The sequence below is a fragment of the Embiotoca jacksoni genome, unplaced genomic scaffold, assembly GCF_022577435.1.
Source record: "Embiotoca jacksoni isolate LCO1_2020_lvr unplaced genomic scaffold, fEmbJac1.0.p SCAF_47, whole genome shotgun sequence".
Classification (NCBI taxonomy): domain Eukaryota; kingdom Metazoa; phylum Chordata; class Actinopteri; family Embiotocidae; genus Embiotoca; species Embiotoca jacksoni.
In genome coordinates this window covers 367,627-390,894 of record NW_027185400.1, presented here as the reverse complement: position 1 = coordinate 390,894, position 23,268 = coordinate 367,627, and the positions used below count along the sequence as shown (strand labels likewise).

General features: G+C 38.5%; 1 protein-coding gene across 1 annotated transcript in view; it reads right to left on the bottom strand.

Moving 5' to 3' along the window:
* Nucleotides 1-5,665: 5,665 nt before the first annotated feature.
* Nucleotides 5,666-23,268, bottom strand: part of LOC138210672 (protein Dok-7-like) — a 44,797-nt gene continuing 27,194 nt past the window's right edge. The window contains exons 10-12 of the mRNA XM_069169951.1: nt 16,362-16,431; nt 9,570-9,749; nt 5,666-7,148 (exon numbers count right to left, since the gene is read on the bottom strand). Coding sequence (XP_069026052.1) covers nt 7,012-7,148; nt 9,570-9,749; nt 16,362-16,431 — 387 coding nt within the window. The 3' untranslated portion in view covers nt 5,666-7,011. The remainder of the gene's footprint in view (nt 7,149-9,569; nt 9,750-16,361; nt 16,432-23,268) is intronic.

Here is a 23,268-nt window from a genome sequence, read left to right as displayed (position 1 = left end):
ATCACTTCCGACAGATAAACCGATCAGCTGCTATTTGTGGATGCATAACATTTACTTAAAAGCTATGAGGTTGTAGGTTCAGACATCAGTGCATTATGAGTTTAGAGACCGTAGTTCAACACTTTGTGGAGCCACGCTCAACACTTTGCGATTCCAGAAACGGAAAACAAGTACTTTGGGGTTTTTCTCAATCTCAAGGGTGTGTCTTAAGTAGGATTTGATGACTTGGCATCCTGGGAATGCAGCCAAACAAGGACCGTTCTGATGTCGGGGATCCTTGACTGGGTGAATGAGTCCTTTGTTTAGAGAAGCATCAGGTGTATCCTCGGTGTCCTCAAAGCACCCACAATCCCATGCGCTTGTACAATATAATAATAGAAGGACTCTATAACAAAGCAATAGGTGGCGACAAGGCTCTGCCTAGTTGAAATTCACCATGAAACGAAGAAAAATAATAGAGCACACCTGCTCGACTGTCCCATTACGTGTTCCCCGAATGATAGGAAGGAGTTTTGCCTTTCTTCTGAAGGACCTGACTTGGGGGGACCCGTCCTACCAAGGACACATCCTTAAGATTAAGAAACACCCATTGTCTGACCTGTGTGAACAATATTCAAGATTGGATAGGCCGTTTTTCTTTCTGCATCATTGGGCAACTTTCCAAAATAATGTTTCAGCATGTTGTATTTCAAGTGGTCTGGGAGAACACTTGGCTCTGTATTCAGGCTTTAGGAAATTAAATTTCTTTAAATCAGGGCAATCATGGGTCATTTCAGAAAGGGTATTTCTAGCGGGTGTTCAAGAAACACATCCATTCAGATATCAAGCCTGAATCAGAAAAATCTGGAAGAAAAAAATTACTATTCTCGCATTGGCAACAACTGCCTACACTGAAGAGCAACCCGAAAAAACGAAGACAAACTTATCAAAAACGAAACTCTGACAGCAATTGCAAGCAGTGGTGTGCTGGGAAGAAATGAAGGTGTGAACTCATTAGCCAGGACCGAACCGCCTGCAACACACTCTCATGCCAGCCACACCAAAAGGGCCATAAAAACGTAATGGATTATTTTGGGTGCGGTGGCCCACCAGGCATTTCCAATAGTCAGTGGAACCCTGAACGCACTACAATGCGCGTCAATACTGGCGAAGCGTTTTAGACATTGAGAACTAAGCAATTGAAGTGTGTGTATGTGTCTGTACTCGTCTGGTGGGAGGTGTTTAGAAAAGAGAGGGGAGGGGGGGGGGTAAGGCTTCTAACATGCTCTGCTCTGACCTTTATTATATTAGTACAGTGTATGTCAAGGTAAATAGTCATTTGACCTGCCAATGAGTAATTTCAGTGTTATTTATGGTCTGCTAGACACCACCTAAAGTACATGTGTGCTCTAATCTAATCTGCACACTACACAGAATGAGAATTGATTGCAACACGAGGGGAAAGAAAGAACACGAATAACAATAATGTAGCTGGAAGGACAATTAGCAGGTCGACGGTCAGAGAGAAATAATGTTTGTCCTAACAGGGATGCTGATAGTTTGAACAAACACAAGTTAGAAAAATTAAATGAACCTTTTTGGTCAGAAAACAATGCTGCAGCAGAACATTCTTGAATTATCGGTGGTGTTGTGGTTGTTGGAATTATGTGCATGACCGGAGTCACATTACTTTAGTTCAACCAGTCATGTTCAAATTGACTGATTTATATTTCATTTGACGTTTTAGCGCTGTAGGGACTCAGTCATCTTTGAATTATTCAACTTTTATTTGAGGACCCCATCCCCAACCACCACACGCACACACAAACACACAAAAAAAGAAACGCAGACTCACTCAAGCCATAAACTCAGGCTCAGAAAATGCCTTCACACTTCCAAAACTCTCGCCTTTGACACAGCTGATGTCTACAGCTAACATCTTCGAGATGAGGGCCGTTGTTTTTTCTTCACGTCCAACATCCAACTTTTGTGGTGACAAAGTTGACCATTGATTGTTAATCTGTGAATTCACCGTCGGCTCAGTATTTTCGCCCTCAAATGACTGCGTATAATTGTGGTCGATTTCTGATATGATAGCTTTACTTGTCAGAGTTTGCACCGTATCTCTTTTTTGTTTATTTTTGAAGGAGTTTCGCGCAGAACTTTTTGACGACTGTTGTACTCTTTGTATGTTTCTGCTCTTTGTACCGTAGCACTTAATCCTACAGTGCAACACACATTTTACCGACACCAGGTAGCAATGTGTTCTTCTTTTCCCCCGTTGTTGTTTAAATACAGTTGGCAAACAGCTTTTAGGCGAATTACCGCCACCGTCTGGCAGTAGTGAGGCATTACTACCAGGCGCTGGTAAAAACAAGGGAAATGACACATGCATAATTCGTCTGGCTTTAAGTAACACAGTACCACTCTGAATACATTAAGATATAGTTTTTCAAGATGGATTTTGTTTTCCCCTATGACATAAAACCTCTCTCATTGACTCTTACAGAAATAAACTAATTTTCCCTCTGTTTGGAATTGAGAAACTGGTTGTTGTGAGTTGTGCCTTTAGACTTGTCTGTGGCTGCAAAAGTTGCACATTTTTGACCAAAGGTGTTTTTACTCTTCAAACTATAAAAACTGTATTTATTTGTCTGAGTGATGTGTAACCAAGGTTTACTGTGGGCGTGAAGTAAAAGATCAAATCATGGTAATTTGACATCAGACGCTGCTCGGTGGACTGGCTGAGGCTCAAGAGTTACTTTTATCTGAACGAGCAATAATGTATTTAATGTTCTTGAAAAATTATTAATGCACTTTGAGGCAGGAATTTCTTATCTGGCCTAAAGGTGCTGTTGCCTGAAACTAACCCTTTCTCACGGACCCTGCATAATTTATGAAATTTAGTCTTTATTACTTCTGAGTCCTGTGAAAGGAGAAGCGACATCAGTGATCAAGTACCAAAAAGAAGAGAGGGAAAAATGACCCTGCATGAATAATTAAACAGACTGAGTCACATGAATTTGTTTTCTGACAAGTAAGTATAAGATTGACAAAACAAAGCAGACAGTTTGATTTGCAAGTACAATTGACTTATTCAGCAGATGTAATTTTCCTCGAGGCGGAGAAGGAGTTTTCAGATAATTAAACCAGTCCAAACAATGTATGCATATAGAGCCTTTGTTCTTTGAACCCAGTGTACAGATTGTACAGACACACATTTGCATGAAGGTGCTGTTTTTTTTTTTGCTTCTTGTACAGTAGGATCCTGAACAGACTGACAGCGTAGAGTCTTTTAATTAAAGTGTTTTGGAGAAGGCTATTTGCTAGGTCAGGACACAGCTGTAACACACGAGAAGGTCCATAGAGAAAAACAAACAAAAGACAGACAAAATAAAACCATTACAAGTCATCATCAAGTCATCACTTTTATATGTAGACACCCTTTATTGCAGAGGCCTCAAAGTTTAGGCCACATGTGGCGAAGCAAGGTCTGCGTGCAGTTGTCTTTTGTTGATATTTTTACCAGGTCAAGACTTGAATATTCTTTCAAGTTTCAAGGGAAGTCTTTCAGGAGGAAAGTCCTAAGTAATTCAAGTCTTCATTTTTATGACTTAAGTGTGACTCTCGGGTCTCCAGTTCTGGCAGACTGATGGAAGTCCTGGGTTAGGCCTCTGGTGTATTCACTGATTGTGGGCACAGTGGGAGAGATTAAAAGTGCGGTTTCTTCCTTGAAAGCAGTCGTTGCAATTTCACACAAGCTGTCTGTAGATTTGCATAGTTCGTTAGACCACTGCCACAAGTTCCTCAATGGCATTAACATTAATTTATTTATATCAATATTTGACCACAGAGACCGTTAATGAATTGGTCCCTCCAGCAGAATTTAATGAGTAAAGGAATTTCCAAGAAACACTTCACTGCACCGTATGGTTTCGTTCCAGGTCAGTGAAGTTAATGTCCATGGTGTGTCAAGTCAAGTTGGATAATGTCGTTCTGAGAGCTGACAGATTATACATCACCACCTTGAAAATATATGGAACAGGAACAATCCCTATTAATAATCCTTCTGTGTGGAAGCTTTCAATTTGGAACTATCGGCAGTGAAAATAATGTGCAAAACCAATTGTTTCTCTTCCAGGGTTTTGGCGCTGCCAAGATGGAGATCCGGCAAAGATGTTTTCACTGCAGATAAAAAGAGAGTCTCTGCTGACCAGCATACAGACACTGCAGCACAGGCACAAACACTGTGAGCAATTTTGTTTCCATCATAGTGTTATTCAAAAGTTGTCAGCAATGATAAGCCTAAATTAAAATGTGTGTTTGATTGTACAGGTTCTCTTGATATGTCCAAATCCTGTGTGCAACAAAGGGGAAGGAACATTTCTGCTGTATCGTAAGTTTTCCTGATAATTCTGCATTACACATAAAGTGCAATACCAATAAGGATTGCTAGGTGTTGGCTTAAATTTAAAAAAAAAAAAAACTACAATAGACATTTAAAAAGCACAAACTTCTCTGATGAAATACCACATCATTATGATGCAGCTTCCGGGTCTGAAAAATGAGGCCAATGCGGAACTGCCATACCACCGAGTGCCACCGGGGGGTTGGCTCCAAAAAGGCTCAGGCTCCATAGACTCCCATTGAACTTCTCTCATCAAATACAAAGTCAGTACATTTATTCCTAGTCACTTGTTCTAATGATTTTTCTGGTGGTACATCTGAAAATAATCCTAATGATAATTAGATATTAGGCCTCAGAAAGCGGCAATGTTTGATTAACAGGCCTGTTTTGCAGTCAGCTTTTTGCTTTTGGTTGGCCAGGTACAGTGTCCTCGGGTTACCATTAAGATTGAGTCATATCCACTGCTCGCTTCTTCCCCATGCTCGTCCACGACCTGGTAACTTCTGCCGATGGTCAAAATCTGAACTCGAGGCTTCAGAAGTGGCGACGTCATTGTTGTTTGCTGCTTTATCATTGACTAAATTCACTCCTTCTGATCAGTGTGGTGGTGGTAATTTTGAAAAAAATGTCATAGTCACGTAGATGTTGGCGCAGTTTATGGCAGGTTAAACCCAATTATAGCAGGTGTTGCAACTTGCAATCGAACAGGAGAAAACTTGATGCGATAGCGCTCAAGGTTTTTATACCGTTTCCCGTGTTAGGAAAGGAGCATCATGGAGTTACCATTTCAGTCCCGAACCAAAAAAATCATTTGGTTTAATGGTCTAGCTCCACAATTCAGTACAACATGGGTTTCAGTCTTTTCCCGGTTTCAGTACCTACTTTATTGTGTTTAGAAGCAAATCTTTGAAGTCATTTTCCATAGAGTTTAAAGAAAAGTATGTTTTTATTCAGTTGTGATATAGTTGCTATTTTGTTGTAATTTGTCAGTGGAGAAGGCAATGCACTTCACATGGACACTTTTCTGTGGGCTTGTTTTAATCAGTTTTTAGTTCCTGTTTTTTAGTTAATTGAACTAACAGATCCTAAAGGGATACCCAGTTCTTGTCGAAGTAGATGTTTATTTTCCTAAAAATGTCCAATTATAATGCGTTTTGTGTGCCATTTTAATAGTGTGTGAACAATGCACCTTCCCCGTTAGCTATGAGCCCTTATCAGGTTTCAAGTGTCGCTCCCATGCTCCCCCCGCTTCATGTATTGATTGAAAACAGACACATCAATGATAAGGCTACTTTATGTAATATTGTACCAAACTGGTTGACAACTGTACATGAGGAAAAAAGGCCCATATAAGATCTATTGTAGTTCTAAAAAAAACACATCAAAGCGGTAATTATAATTATAAATAATTTACAAGAAAAACAGTATGACATGAAAAATTTGTGCCTTAGGAAGCAGGCACTGTCCTTGAACTATTTCCATACATCTCAACTGTACATCCTCACATGTATATTTTATGACAATCCACTTCACCGAAATAGGAATAAAATATATTTACAACAAAGTGGAATAATCCGTGACGAATGAGACAAAAACAATACTGTACCTACTAAGAAGGGTAAGTCTACAAAATACAAACCATTTTTTTTTTATAATTCCAGTAAAATTACACACAATAAGGAATAATAGTAAAATTTCTATTTAACACCATCAGTAAGTCGAACAGGGGAAAAAAAAAAAATTTCAAACATCTTTTTCAAGATATAATGTTGCCAAGAGTGATTTTTTTTTTTTTTAAAGCCCATGAATTTCAGAGAAGGTTTTTCTCAGCTTGGCATTATTTATAAAGACTCTTCTAGGCCAGGCAAACAAAAGTCACTGTGCACAATGTGAAGGTATTATTCAGAACCATTACTTATCCTGCTTTTAAACGTAATTCCTGTCTTATTTTCTAACACGGTGAGCTTGTCTGAATTTTGCAGTATTCTGAGCCAGACTTAATAGAAAGTTACTCCAAATTTGATGACACTGAAAATAGTTTTGTGCAGCTACATGTGGAATTACTGCTCACAGAGGAATAAATGAGAATAAAAACCATCTCTGCTTCCTCTCCTGCCTCCGTCCTACCTCGTGCCACCAAACAAGGACAAAGAAAAAAGGATCTTGCGTGTTATTAGGGATGGCCCGAATGAGCTGTGAAATGCCGCTGCTCTGGGGGTTTATCAGGGCCGGTGACTCAGCTCCGGACTGGCACATCTTCCTCCAAGTCCGCCTGAGGCTCCAGAACTGACATAATGCCATTTAATGGGATGCCCGAGTTTACAAAAGAGGCCATGATTGAAAACCTGCTCCTGATCCGGTGCCAAACCTCTCTGAGGGAGCTCCATCTTCCAGCTGCTTTGTGATTCCGGAGGCGAGTGTCAATCTAAGAAAGTGGCCATGGAAAAGATTTTCTGGGTATTTCTGCTGAAGCAGAAATCTGTATTTAAAAGAGTAAGCAGCACAGAGAAGGAACCCTCCAGTCAGTCCCTCGGAGCCACATCTCTTGCAGACTTTCCATTCTCATGTAGTAGGCCGGTGTTGGACAAAAAACATCCTCCTGCGATCGACATTTCAGCGACAAGTCAATGTGGCGTCCCCTTTCTTCTCAGCTCCAGAGTGTGCAGGCCTTCCTGACGACCCAGGGCGTGCTGCGTGCCGACTTTGTGGGCCGTCTCTGTGGCAGTGATGTCAATCTGGGCGTACTTGGTGGAGCTCTTCCCTGTCAAGACACAGCAGAAGAACCTCATTTAACACTCGAATGCTTCACACCGTCTCTTTTGGCTTGCTACAACAAAACTACAGAATAATCGGCCACCAAAAATTCAAAGAAAAGCTTGTTTGATTGTTTGTCAAGGGTAAGAAGAGACATTTAGTACCACTTTTATGTCGATAACATGAGTAAATATGAAGCTACCACCAGCCTGATTAGCCTAGCTTAGCACAAAAACTGGAAATGGCGGGAAGCAGCAAACCTGACTCTTCTGAGGTAACAAAATCTGCCTACTCGCCCCTCTAAAACTCACTGATTAACATCTTGTTTGTCTTTGTGCTAAGCTAAGCTAACTGATGAAATTATTTTCAGATGGACCACCATAGCTCTGATGAGACGGAGTGAATTTAGTGAATGACAGCAGAATGACTTATAGAAAAAATGTATTGTCTTGGAATTTCATCAGAAGTTGAAGGGAGTCTATGGAGCCGGATCCTTTTTGGAGCCAGCACCTAGTGGCTCTCAGTGGTATTTAAGGCACTTCTGCGCTGGCCTCACTTTTCAGAGCCAGAAGCTTCGTCCACTTTTATATACAGATATACATATCATCTTTAGTTGCAGCAGATTCTGCAAATTCAAAGACATTTCAAAGGTCACAACAAAAACACTGCTGAATCCTCTTTTAGATAAAAATAAATGCAGAAGTTCGAAAAGTGATGAAAACGTCCAAACAAGCATGACACCAGAGTTCACAGTGAAGTGAATCTCTGCCCTTACTGCCAATTTGATTGCTTAAACTATGTGTCTGAGTGTGACAGCTCCAGCCAGAAAAATATGCAAATGATTCAGCTAGAGCCTTTATAATTCCCCTCATGCACTGTCTTCCATATGCACATTATTGACATTACCATAATTTGGTGCCCTTTGTTGTGTGAAAATCCAAAAAGCAAGATGTCAGGCAGGGTCTAATCACAGCCTCGTGCATGACTATCACTAAAATGTATATCGCTGTCTCCTGCTCGAGTTCTGTATTTTACAGTTTCATAAAGTCATGGGACTCCAAATCATTTTCTAACAACTCATCAATAGTCCCAGGAGGAGGATCCCATTAGGTGAATCCACAGCTGTGATCTGAATACCCTGTGACCCCCTTTCAGTGGTGAGATGGGACCCCCTCCTCCCAGGTGACAGATTAATGAGGCCGCATGCCGGGATATAAACTGTATTGCTGACATCAGACATTAACCTCGGTCATGTCAGCGCTCCAGTGGCCATTGTATTCCTGAAGGTAATGATTCTAATAGTCGACTTGTCTGTCAATTACGGCTCGCTGCCACGTCTCCAATGACACAGACTCAACTGAGACGAGAGCGAATCATCTCAATCGTTCAGGATTCCTGTAACTCTGATGAGGTGAAATAGAATTAGACGAATCGTGTACCTACAATGAATTTTCGTCTTCGCTTGAGATTGAAACACCGACTCATTGTAAGTTCTTATGTCTGTCTGCAGGATTTGAACAGAAAGTGTTTTTTCTTTTTAAAATTGCTTTTACACAATGCTGTGCGAATCTGAACATGAGCATAAAATAAGAAAGACTTGTACCCTGAACAAAAACAAGAACATAAGGGCACCACTGAGGTCATTTTACTTGCATTTTAATCAATTCAGGATGTGGGTTTTCTTTCAAATTGAGACTTTTGCATTAAAAATCTGCTGACATCTGATCCCACTTAAAATCCCCAAAAGAAAATCCCATGAACTCCTAATTTGATTAAGCAGTGAAAGGCATTTATGATTTTGTAGTTTACGATGATGGGTAGTTACAGCATGTCCATTTGGTCGGTGCGCGAGTTCACAGATTTATAATTAAAATGTATCTGTGTTTTCTTCCTGTTGTGCACAAATGGAGCGTATAGGGAGCAGAGGGAAGGTCTAACTTCATTGGTGAGTTTTCCAAGTTATGTTGCTTGATCAACATCAGCACCTGTTTTTTTTTTAACCATGAACTTGAGCAATTACCGCACATCACATTTTGTGTTAAATTAAGGAAATCTGCAACAGAGGCCCTTGCAATGTTTCAGAAACCCTACAGCTATGAAGCAATGAGCCAATGAGGTGTTTCTGATTGTACACACAAAATTGTACACAAACTCTGACGTACACTCTCTGGTTTCCGGTGCTGTGCGCCTGAACCAGCTCTCACAAAACACGTCTAACTCGGGTGCTGATGTTGATCAAGCGATGTAACTTGGAATACTTACTCATGAAGGTTATAGCTTCCTTCTACTCCGTGAGCATTACTGTCCTGGAATCCTGGAACTTATTGATTGCACCTCGTACATAAAGAGCAGAACATCGATGCTTTAGACAAACTGTCTGGAGATCGGCCTTTTTACTTATCAGGGGTGATTTAAAGGGCATCCTTACTCTGAGCCGGCAGATGTGTGGCAGTCCCTCTGGCGCCATGCCCTGGTTCCTGCAGCTCCAGCTCCATGTAGTTGAGCTGCTTCTTGGATGTGGGACTAACAGGAATATTCACATATGTCACACCTTCACTCCGAGCTCTTTCAGGAAGTGGCACCTCTGGAGGGAATACGAACACCGGCCCTGAAAATACAAGGATGAGTTATGCTTGAGGGTGATTTATTCATTGGTGAGGTGCTCTTTTTTTCCAAGGTGTAGCTTTTATCAAAATCCCTTGAAAAAAAAACCAAATCAGCAAGTAATTATTCCTGCTGTCAAGATTTGTCTGTGCAGCTGCAGCCTGATAGCTTTTACTACATCTCCATACCTCCATTGTCATCCGAAAACCCTGTTTAAACTCATAAAAGAGACAAGCAATTACATTTGGGTTCTTTACAATGAACGTGGCTGAGTATTTCTGCTTTTTCTTTATTATAGTCACCTCTGTTGTGGTTGTATTTCTTGTAATGAGAAATGTCATCCTTAATACACCCGCGTGACTCATTTTTAAAAGATTTCAGATGACAAGGGAGTTCTATGGCACTGAGAAATAAGCTCTACCAGGCTGTGGCTGCACAGACAAAACACAGCATCAATTAAATAATTCTTGGATTTGTTGTTAATAATGAAAAGAGGAAATAACACTTTGACGTGTCTTTGAAAAAGGCTGTGTTTGTCATTATGACCTTAATTATAAGATCGTGATCAATAGGTCGAGGAGAAGACTGGTGTTATTTCAAACACTTTGTCATTATAATTTCAATGAAAAGCTAGATATCCACTCCAGGCTGAGCCGCTCTGGAGGCTACAGCATGTATCTAATGTTAAGTAGATTAATCCAAAAACAAACATCCACAGTGAAGTGACATACGGTTTTCAGCAGAAAGCACCAATGCAGCAATCTAATGGATTAGCCCCTTTCCTCCGTAGTTAGCCAAGAGGCCCCAGAGATAAATTATGGAGTACATTATTGACGTTTTGTGCTTTGAGAGAGTACACATTTATTGTCACTGTAATTCCACCATCAAACTTTTTTGGCAGAACTGTCATGCGGCTGTATGAGGTGCAATCAAAGAGTTCAGAGACTGTTCCTGTTGTGCATCGACAGAGTACAGCACAGTAATGTGCATGGAGTCGGGGGAAGCAAAAACCCTCCAAGTCCAAAGTATTCCAAGTTATGTTGCTTGATTCCCGTCACCACTTGAGTTACAAACGTTTTTGAGACTACTGGTGCACGATTGCGATGTAACCATGGACCTGAAACTTGAGCACAAAGCGCTACTAACTAGATTTGTCTCTGTCGGACTTCAATGTAGCTCAAGCTGATGGGCCTCCATCTTGACAATGTGGAAGAGATCCAGTGCAAATTGCAGCTGGGGACTATTTTGAAGGGGATGGCAAGCAGCTTTAAATCAGGTACGGTTTTGTTTGTTAAAGACACATTCTCATTTTTCTTCAGCAAAAACCCCTGTTAAATGAAAATGTAATTCACTCTTGTAATAAAGGGTGAACAGGAGCACCCACATCTAAAAACATTTTCGACTGCAAACTTGATAAAGATCAGCTTTAATGAATACTTAAAGTAAATGCAGTTGATCAAACAGTGCAGTCAGCAGAAGAAATGGGGTTAAATAAGACTAACAGGAAATGTCCCCTCAACCCATTTCAGTTGAATAGCCTTTCCTGTCAAACTCACAAATTATAGCCACAATCTTGCCTGAAGTGTTTTGTTCTTGTAATTTATTACGCTCGGTAGATGGTGTTCAATGACAAGAAGCACCTCACGCCACAATCTATCATCAACCTAAAGGCTATGCAGAATAAAGAAGTGCAGAGCCAAGTTCATTGTTGGCTGCAGAAATGCTGTATCGCTCAATGTCCTATTGATACATTTTCCGAACCCACCACATAAAATATGTGCATATTTCAGCTCTGATACATATCATCCAATGTATCTGCAATACTGCGAAGATAACTACAGCCTTCAAAAATGAAGCAAAGCACACTCAAGGATTTCGTGACGTTTTCAAGACTAAAATACTGATGTTCTCTTCTGTGAACAGACACCAGTAAGAAACAAAATAGACTCAATTTCTTTTGAATAGTGAGATATCGAAATGTTCATAATGTGCTACTTTTGGGGAAAGAGACAATTTCACCTGCTATTGACTTCCTGAATGGCAGCAGGCAGTGGCCATTACCCACAGCTCAGAAGCACCAACCCCGAGAGACTCTCATACAATCAGTGAGAAGCCATTAGACGCCAACAGAGTCTCGGGGGGGGGCACAGCCTTTGGCAACATCTAACCTAATGGATGAAACACCAAATAGCTCTTGCCTACGTGTGGTGTTTTATAATGGTTGCCAGTACAACCGTGGGTTTTGCCCACAGCTCTAAGGCTGGGGGGGACTTTTTGATAATACACTTAGCCAAGCCTCCAGGGGAGGTGTTAGAGGCAATGCTTGGTGTAGCCTGGTGACCCAAACTCACAAAGTCAACTGCTTTTGACAGAAAACACAGTTTTAATGACAGCTTCAGGGTGAGCAGGTCTTTCGCCTCTCAGGTTACTGTAGCAGGCAGACATTCAGCTGTTGTATGAAGATGAAAACAGATCTAACTGCAAAAGGGGTAAAGCCTTTAGTCAAAACATTTGAGACAAAAATCACTTACACGAAGCACCTTTAAGTTGGATCCTTTGGGAATGCCAAAATACAATGCTTGTTTTCCCTCTCTTTCTCCTCAGTTTCACCCACCAACCAGGACAATCGTCTTCAGGATCCCACCCTCTCTGCAGGTCCCCGGCCCAAACGGCAACAAAAGCCAGACTCCTTTATTGGTTCCCCACCTGCCACCTTCCCACCTGGTACCCCTCCCTCGGACTGATCCCAGGTCTCTGCGGTAAGAGGTGAGTGTCTTGTTCCCGATCTCCAAATGTTGACTTTTTAAAGATAAATGATAATTTTCTAACCAACAAGTGAGACATTCAGTACAAGACCAATTTCTGAGTGCACCAAAACAAATGAGAAAACTTCCAGACTGAATCAGGCTGATGGGACTAAAGCTTGGAGGTCGATGTGTGACTGAAACAAATTAGTTGAACACGAAGTGTTGTCTGACTCAATCGAAAGGCAAAAACCTCTGTAGCTGTTTCAACAGACTCGGTGGCAGCGTGAAAAGCCGGCTGATGAGTTGTACAAATGCGGATAACTGCTCTGACTTACGGACAATCGGTCCACGAAGGTATTCAACTCGATATTGTACTTGTGTAAAAGAAAAGACAGATTTGGAGAGAAGTTCAAACTCTACCGCACTTTCTTACCTCGTAAAACAGCGGGCGGTAGTTGGAGTGTTATTTTCAGAAGAGTTACATAACCTGGCGGACATAATAATAATTAATCCCTACCTGAACAGGTCCTCTATCACAGGCGTACAAAGAACCATGATAGAAAGACGGACCCTAATAAAAACCAGCCCCCCTTCTAAAAGTGATCCCAAATCAAAGCACATTATGTTTGGTCTTCATTAAAGGTCCATTTTTAGAACATAACAGGATAACACAGCTGACGATGCAAAAATATTGTTTAAACTTCACACAAAACACAGTTTGACTTACAGATGGAAAATCCGCATTTTGAATTTCTCACCTGATCGGAACTGAAACTATCTGTCCGTTACTGCAGTGGCTGTAAATGTTACTAAAGTGAACACTCCTCAAACAGCATCATAAGATATGAAACTGTCAGCCTGTGTATTTAAAGATCTGTCATTCATTTCGAAGCAGGTGCCAATGTTGTTTAGATTTAAATTAGACTCAACTGTTTTTCGGAACTTTCAGAAGAAATATCACCTCATTCCTAGACTTCAATCAGTTTCTCTGTTTTCCTTCTCCTCTTTAAATGTTTAAAGATTGGCACCTTTACTTTCTTCTTTCTTTCGATGTCTCAGTTTGACGCTTCGCCCCAATCAAAGAGGCTCCTGCAACCGTTTACAGTCTGTCTGCTCGGCGCCTGCTGCAGCACAAAGGTTGCATTTGTTTTGTGTTCCGCGTGGGAGTGGGTGGTGGGTTGGTAGTCGTTTTATGTTAATGAGGTATATTGGTGCTGATGTGGAGATCCAATGTTTCAGGGGAAAACAGAGCAAACAATACGAGGATTTGTAGAAGAAACTGAGACACGGAGTCTAGTGTGCGAGAGTTTAGTGAATTAGTCGTCAGGTTTTAGTCATAAAAGTCTGCATAAAAGCTGAGGGGAGGGGGCTTAAATGATACTTCAGAGGTGTGTTTACAGTTTGTAATCTACACTGTCCCCGTTAGACGCAGTTCGGTAATATAACATGTGCTTCGTGTTAAGCATACTGATGCCTTCAATGTTTTTATGTACTGTACAGTTTTGGGATGTCCCAGAATTCACTGAGAAACGTCCACCGATGGCCAATTCATTTACGACTAAATTCTATTACGTGCTATTATGACCCATTTCTACAAACCAACCAATTAGAGTGTGGCGTGAAATGGCCAACACAATACTGCAGGTGCAACAGCCAAAGCACGTTTTGATACAGTGATGCAGTTAATGATGCGAGTTGACGTGTCCCTGCTTGAAATTTATTTTCGTGCAATACATGGTGTTGTGATTTGTTTTAAAATCCGACATGCCTTTCAACTGATATTGTTCAGTCTTGCACAGATTGTGAGCACGATTTTTTTTCATGAACACTTTTCATTCTTCATTTCGGTTTCTGCTGGACTCGGCCCCATCCTGCCAGCCCCAGTCCATTAATTGCCTGCTGAAGCACGATGATGAAACGGGAGCTGAGTCTTGTGTGGAGGTGCATGATTATGACTGATGGGTTTGGTGCCACATTGTGACATCTGCTGGGACTTTGTAGAGCAGGTGTGCATTAGACTGAGGGCATGTTTCTGGGTGTGGGATGCTTTAGTGGCCAAAAATCCCGTGACAACTGTCCTCTCACCTCGCATCAGGGCAGGTAGCCTATCACACATCGCTGCACTCTGTTTGGTTGCACATCTGTGTGTTTTCTCGAGACATAATTGTCTTATGTAACTCAAGTTTAAAGCGTTACATAAAATGCAGATGAAGAAATAAATGGTCACGCTGCAGCAGAGAGCCCTCCGGTAAAAGATGAAACAGAGAGGTTGCTCAACTTAGGATGTGACTCATACCTGTATCGGCTTCAAATGTGATTCATCTACAACAATCACAAATTAATTCCATCGCAAGTTAAAACTATGTTTAGCTGCAGTTTGTGCCTTTTGTGCAAAGGCAGTTCATTTACAAGAACTTTCTTTCAAGAAATGCTTAATTTAAACCCCGGTAAATACAAGGTGCGATGAGTAAGGTCATATTTTCAAAAACAATACACGTCATATATCAGTGAGTGTTTCTGAGTTTTATTTCAGCAGCATCATTGCTATGCGAGGGTGGATCAGGAGTTCTGAGACTGCCCCTGTTGGGCGTGAACAGTAAGTAGTAGCATGATGAGCACGGAGCAGATGGAAGCTATATTCGTCTTGAGTAATCACTCTAGTTTTGTAGTTTAATCTTCATGTGGACCTGAGTTACAAATGCCTTTCCCATTGTTATGTTGGAGAACCAAACTCTGTGTCGACAGTCTGACCCTGGGGAACAAATTCCCCGTGCACGACCCGGCAAATGTCAAAGAAAACCCACCTCTTAGCACTCATAACCTGATGCTCCTTTTTTTTGTTTTAATTTGTGGCTCTTCTGAAGAGTCTCTTTTGCAGATACCTCTGCTCATGTGAAGGTGAAATCGTCGTGTGTAACTTAGGTGCTGATGACGATCGAGCAGAACACTTACTCATGAAAGTTAAAGCTTCCGTGTACTTCTTGCTGTTCACAGGTAGTCTCTGAACTCTTTGATTGGTCTTTATATCGAGTCCTAACAAAGTTCATTTCAATAAAGTAGTTAAATACAGGATACCAATATTTGGGTGAAATGTTTTTTACTTACACTTCACTGTAACAACACAATAGTCACCTTTTCATAAATTACTTATTTCTTTACCCCAAAATGAAGTTAAACTTTTTGATCACAGCTCCTATTAAACACTTAGATTATATCACACATCTGCAAACTCCATGTTAACTTCTTTACTCATAATTCCGATAATGTTGGTAATGTTGTAGCAGGCTAGTTTTGCACAACAGTTACATCTGGCACTCAACAAGTGTAAATATTCAAAAATATGTTTCTACACGAGAACTAGTTTGTACGGTGCAACCAGATGTGCAAATTTACACAGTTCTGACTAGGCTAACAGCTAGTGCATTATGAAACTTAATGCTGCACTGTGTGTTCTCATTAAAAGTAACTCTTCCATGAAAAAAAGCCCTAAATGAAGTCAAGTAAATTACTAAATTACTAATCATCCCTGTGGATGTTATGCCAGGTGCCAGTCTACCTTATTTTATTTATTCATTCGGCTTCATGCACACCAAGCAACAGGTGATGGTTTACAGCGATGCTGATTCAGGTGCATGACTCATTGGTTTAATTCACTTCCTGTAAGTGGCTCCTGGTTATTCTAAGAAACCTGGGTAATGCACAACTAAGTGTTCACAGCACTTACGAAAACTAAAATGGTCCATTGAGGAAAAGAAAATGGAATCCATTTACAGACCTTAGAATCTGCTTAATTATGACTGGCTTGGTAGAGATACTAAACTAAATTCAAAACAACCAGGTTCTGTTGATGACTTGTCAGCCTCACTCACCTTCAGTCTCGTGAAGAAACCTCTGCTGACCACAGCTGCCCATTAGCTCATACTTGCTTTTTTCTTCTGCCTGCAACACACACAGACAGTAAGCACTGCTGGTTAGAATTTGCCGTCAGTGACTATACCGACGCATAAGTTTATTACATAAGAAGTGGGATGATGACTTTCTCCTCAAAAGCTCAGCGGACACATCAGTGATAGTTTTTACACAGAGGCTGATATTCAGGGTTTAGTGAGAACTCAGGGCTCCTTCTTACATGTGGAAACCCTGTCTGCGATGCCTCATATTTATGAAAGGTTAACCATTACTTTCAGATTGCTGCTCCTGCATCTCTGATTCCAGACAGCAACTGTGGTGTGAAAATTGGTAGTAGAGTACAGCCATATTGATTTCAGTCTCAAAAAAAGCCAGTGGCTGCACAGAGCTCTCAGAGGCATTTACTTGATGGGACCATCATCGCAATGAGAAATAAAGTACATAAAAAATTAACATATGGAGTGGACTTACAATATTTCATTTTCCAACACTTGAATTGCAAATGTCTAGCAACAATTTCTTCTTTAATGCTGTAGAATAAAATGTGTCTTGTATTCACGGTTAAATGATACTGTTAGTTTCAAGTTTTAGAGGTACAAGTAGCTAAAGTAGTGTAATCCAATAGATCTAAAACCCCACAATAAGTCGTACTTTCATGAGGAAACCAGTTTTTGGTTTCTAACCTCGAGAACAACAATTTAACATCACAACAAAAAGATGCCTCTGAGTTGAATCAGTACATCTTCAACAACAACTGGCAACTGGGTGTATTTTTGAGGCCATATTGTCCAAGCCTCCTGCAATACTACTCGACTTCCCATTTCTTCTAGATGAACACCTACCTCTGAGAACAATTTGTCGAAACACAAGCAAAACCTACGGTTATGCTTAGCATACCAACCAAAACCATAATACAAGTGTCATCTTATATATTGTCGTCCGAAATGGCATGAAAATGTAACACGAGAGCATTTGGTCAGAAATGGCATTAAAATAGCGTGTGGTTAAAAATGTCATAAAAGTGTCATAGTGTAGCATATGGTCATGAAACAACAGCATGTCGTCTAAAATATGACCAAAAGGTCATACTATAGCATGTCGTCTAAAATATGACCAAAAAGTCATACTATAGCATGTCGTCTAAAATATGACCAAAAAGTCATACTATAGCATGTCGTCTAAAATATGATAAAAAAAAAGTCATACTATAGCATATCTAAAATATGATTAAAAAAAAAAGTCATACTATAGCATGTCGTCCAAAATATGATAAAAAAAAGTCATACTATAGCATGTCGTCTAAAATATGATAAAAAAAAAGTCATACTATAGCATGTCGTCCAAAATATGATTAAAAAAAAGTCATACTATAGCATGTCGTCCAAAATATGATAAAAAAAGTCATACTATAGCATGTCGTCTAAAATATGACAAAAAAGTCATACTATGGCATGTCGTCTAAAATATGACCAAAAAGTCATACTATAGCATGTCGTCTAAAATATGATAAAAAAGTCATACTATAGCATGTCGTCCAAAATATGATAAAAAAAAGTCAGACTATAGCATGTCGTCTATAATATGATAAAAAGTCATACTATAGCATGTCGTCTAAAATATGACCAAAAAGTCATACTATAGCATGTCGTCTAAAATATGATAAAAAAAAAAGTCATACTATAGTATGTCGTCTAAAATATGATAAAAAAGTCATACTATAGCATGTCGTCTAAAATATGACCAAAAAGTCATACTATAGCATGTCGTCTAAAATATCACAAAAAGTCATACTGTAGCATGTCGTCTAAAATATGACCAAAAAGTCATACTATAGTATGTCGTTCAAAATATGATGTCATACTTTGGACGACATGCTATAGTATGACTTTTTATCACATTTTGGACGACATTAAAGAAATATGATATATGTGCTATTTCTGACGACATGCTATAAGTTTGACTTTCGTTAAAGTTATGGTAGCCAGCAGAGTGGTGCAGCTGTCAGCGTTGTTGTCTCAGTCCGAAGGTCATTGTTTCAATTCCGGCCTCTGACAGTCTATGTTGAATTTGCATCTTTCTGCAAAACTAATAACTTAAAAGTCAAGTTTATCGTCCATAACATGGATGACTAATTTATGCATGTAGTCCATAATGTAAAGCATTTCATTCAACAAGAATCCTCCACACACAAAGTTCCAGGCCCCCTGTCAGCGCTGGCTTGGAACTGCACCATTTTGCTGCCTTTATTGTATGCTTGTCTGACTTATATGACTTTTAAACATGTGAGGGAAGAGCGATCAACAGTGCAGTGGTTGGCATTGTTGCCTCCGAGTCAGAAGGTTCCAGGTTCGAGACTCGCTCTGGAAAGGATGACATTAACATCCTAAGTGACAAGTCACGTCAAGGGCAAGAATCGAACCTGGAACCTTCTGACTGGAAGGTAACAAAACAAACCACTACACCACAGTACCTTCTTCCATAAAATGTTTAAAAGTCATATAAGTTATGGAAGTCAGACAAACATGCAATAAAGGCACCACAACCTTGCAGTTGCAAGTGCTGTCATCTCACAGTCAGGAAGTACTGGGTTCGATCAGGGGCTTGGAACTCTGTCTGTGGAGGATTGCATGTTCTTGCCTGGAGTGTGACTTTGTCACATTTACGACTACATGATGTTTGTTTTACATCATGGACTATATGCATGATAACATGCATAAGTTAGTCGTCCATGTTTTGGTCGACATATTTTACTTTAACATTATTACTTATGCAGGAACATGCAAATTCCACATAGAAAGTCCCAGGCGGGGATCGAACCACGGACCTTTAGACTGTGAGACGACGACACTGACAACTGCACCATTGTGTTGCCGAACATATTTTCAACGGAAGTCATACTTGTAGCATGTCGTCCAAAATATGACCAAAAAGTCATACTATAGCATGTCGTCTGAAATATGACCAAAAAGTCATACTATAGCATGTCGTCTAAAATATGACCAAAAAGTCATACTATAGCATGTCGTCTAAAATATGATAAAAAAAAAAAGTCATACTATAGCATGTCGTTTAAAATATGACCAAAAAGTCATACTATAACATGTCGTCTAAAATATGACCAAAAAGTCAAACTATAACATGTCGTCTAAAATATGACCAAAAAGTCATACTATAGCATGTCGTCTAAAATATGATAAAAAAAAAAGTCATACTATAGCATGTCTTCTAAAATATAATCAAAAAGTCATACTATAGCATGTCGTCCAAAATATGATAAAAAAAAGTCATACTATAGCATGTCGTCTAAAATATGACCAAAAAGTCATACTATAGCATGTCGTCCAAAATATGACCAAAAAGTCATACTATAGTATGTCGTCTGAAATATGACCAAAAAGTCATACTATAGCATGTCGTCTAAAATATGACCAAAAAGTCATACTATAGCATGTCGTCTAAAATATGACCAAAAAGTCATACGATAGCATGTCGTCCAAAATATGATAAAAAAAAAGTCATACTATAGCATGTCGTCTAAAATATGACCAAAAAGTCATACTATACTATGTCGTCTAAAATATGACCAAAAAGTCATACTATAGTATGTCGTCTAAAATATGACCAAAAAGTCATACTATAGCATGTCGTCTAAAATATGACCAAAAAGTCATACTATAGCATGTCGTCCAAAATATGATCAAAAAGTCATATTATAGCATGTCGTCTAAAATATGACCAAAAAGTCATACTATAGCATGTCGTCTAAAATATGACCAAAAAGTCATACTATAGCATGTCGTCCAAAATATGATCAAAAAGTCATATTATAGCATGTCGTCTAAAATATGACCAAAAAGTCATACTATAACATGTCGTCTAAAATATGACCAAAAAGTCATACTATAGCATGTCGTCTAAAATATGATCAAAAAGTCATACTATAGCATGTCGTCTAAAATATGACCAAAAAGTCATATTATAGCATGTCGTCCAAAATATGGTAAAAAAAAAGTCATACTATAACATGTCGTCTAAAATATGACCAAAAAGTCATACTATAGCATGTCGTCTAAAATATGACCAAAAAGTCATACTATAGCATGTCGTCTAAAATATGATAAAAAAAAAAGTCATACTATAGCATGTCGTCTAAAATATGACCAAAAAGTCATACTATAGCATGTCGTCTAAAATATGATCAAAAAGTCATACTATAGCATGTCGTCTAAAATATGACCAAAAAGTCATACTATAGCATGTCGTCTAAAATATGATAAAAAAAAAAGTCATACTATAGGTGTCGTCTAAAATATGACCAAAAAGTCATACTATAGCATGTCGTCTAAAATATGATCAAAAAGTCATACTATAACATGTCGTCTAAAATATGACCAAAAAGTCATACTATAGCATGTCGTCTAAAATATGATAAAAAAGTCATACTATAGCATGTCGTCTAAAATATGATCAAAAAGTCATACTATAGCATGTCGTCTAAAATATGATAAAAAAGTCATACTATAGCATGTCGTCTAAAATATGACCAAAAAGTCATACTATAGCATGTCGTCTAAAATATGACCAAAAAGTCATACTATAGCATGTCGTCTAAAATATGATCAAAAAGTCATACTATAGCATGTCGTCTAAAATATGACCAAAAAGTCATACTATAGCATGTCGTCTAAAATATGATCAAAAAGTCATACTATAGCATGTCGTCTAAAATATGACCAAAAAGTCATACTATAGCATGTCGTCTAAAATATGATCAAAAAGTCATACTATAGCATGTCGTCTAAAATATGATTAAAAAGTCATACTATAACATGTCGTCTAAAATATGACCAAAAAGTCATACTATAACATGTCGTCTAAAATATGACCAAAAAGTCATACTATAGCATGTCGTCTAAAATATGACCAAAAAGTCATACTATAGCATGTCGTCTGAAATATGACCAAAAAGTCATACTATAGCATGTCGTCTAAAATATGACTAAAAAGTCATACTATAACATGTCGTCTAAAATATGATCAAAAAGTCATACTATACTATGTCGTCTAAAATATGACCAAAAAGTCATACTATAGCATGTCGTCTAAAATATGATAAAAAAAGTCATACTATAGCATGTCGTCTAAAATATGACCAAAAAGTCATACTATAGCATGTCGTCTAAAATATGACCAAAAAGTCATACTATAGTATGTCGTCTAAAATATGACCAAAAAGTCATACTATAGCATGTCGTCTAAAATATGATCAAAAAGTCATACTATAGCATGTCGTCTAAAATATGACCAAAAAGTCATACTATAGCATGTCGTCTAAAATATGATCAAAAAGTCATACTATAGCATGTCGTCTAAAATATGATTAAAAAGTCATACTATAACATGTCGTCTAAAATATGACCAAAAAGTCATACTATAACATGTCGTCTAAAATATGACCAAAAAGTCATACTATAGCATGTCGTCTAAAATATGATCAAAAAGTCATACTATAGCATGTCGTCTAAAATATGACCAAAAAGTCATACTATAGCATGTCGTCTAAAATATGACTAAAAAGTCATACTATAACATGTCGTCTAAAATATGACCAAAAACTCATACTATAGCATGTCGTCCAAAATATGATAAAAAAGTCATACTATAGCATGTCGTCTAAAATATGACCAAAAAGTCATACTATAGCATGTCGTCTAAAATATGACCAAAAAGTCATACTATAGCATGTCGTCTGAAATATGACCAAAAAGTCATACTATAGCATGTCGTCTAAAATATGATCAAAAAGTCATACTATAGCATGTCGTCTAAAATATGATCAAAAAGTCATACTATAGCATGTCGTCTAAAATATGACCAAAAAGTCATACTATAACATGTCGTCTAAAATATGACCAAAAAGTCATACTATAGCATGTCGTCTAAAATATGACCAAAAAGTCATACTATAACATGTCGTCTAAAATATGATCAAAAAGTCATACTATAGCATGTCGTCTAAAATATGACCAAAAAGTCATACTATAACATGTCGTCTAAAATATGACCAAAAAGTCATACTATAACATGTCGTCTAAAATATGACCAAAAAGTCATACTATAACATGTCGTCTAAAATATGATCAAAAAGTCATACTATAGCATGTCGTCTAAAATATGATCAAAAAGTCATACTATAGCATGTCGTCTAAAATATGATCAAAAAGTCATACTATAGCATGTCGTCTAAAATATGACCAAAAAGTCATACTATAGCATGTCGTCTAAAATATGACCAAAAAGTCATACTATAGCATGTCGTCTAAAATATGACCAAAAAGTCATACTATAGCATGTCGTCTAAAATATGACCAAAAAGTCATACTATAGCATGTCGTCTAAAATATGATCAAAAAGTCATACTATAGCATGTCGTCTAAAATATGACCAAAAAGTCATACTATAACATGTCGTCTAAAATATGACCAAAAAGTCATACTATAGTATGTCGTCTGAAATATGACCAAAAAGTCATACTATAACATGTCGTCTAAAATATGACCAAAAAGTCATACTATAACATGTCGTCTAAAATATGACCAAAAAGTCATACTATAACATGTCGTCTAAAATATGACCAAAAAGTCATACTATAGCATGTCGTCTAAAATAAGACCAAAAAGTCATACTATAGCATGTCGTCTAAAATATGACCAAAAAGTCATACTATAACATGTCGTCTAAAATAAGACCAAAAGGTCATACTATAACATGTCGTCTAAAATATGACCAAAAAGTCATACGATAGCATGTCGTCCAAAATATGATAAAAAAAAGTCATACTATAGCATGTCGTCTAAAATATGACCA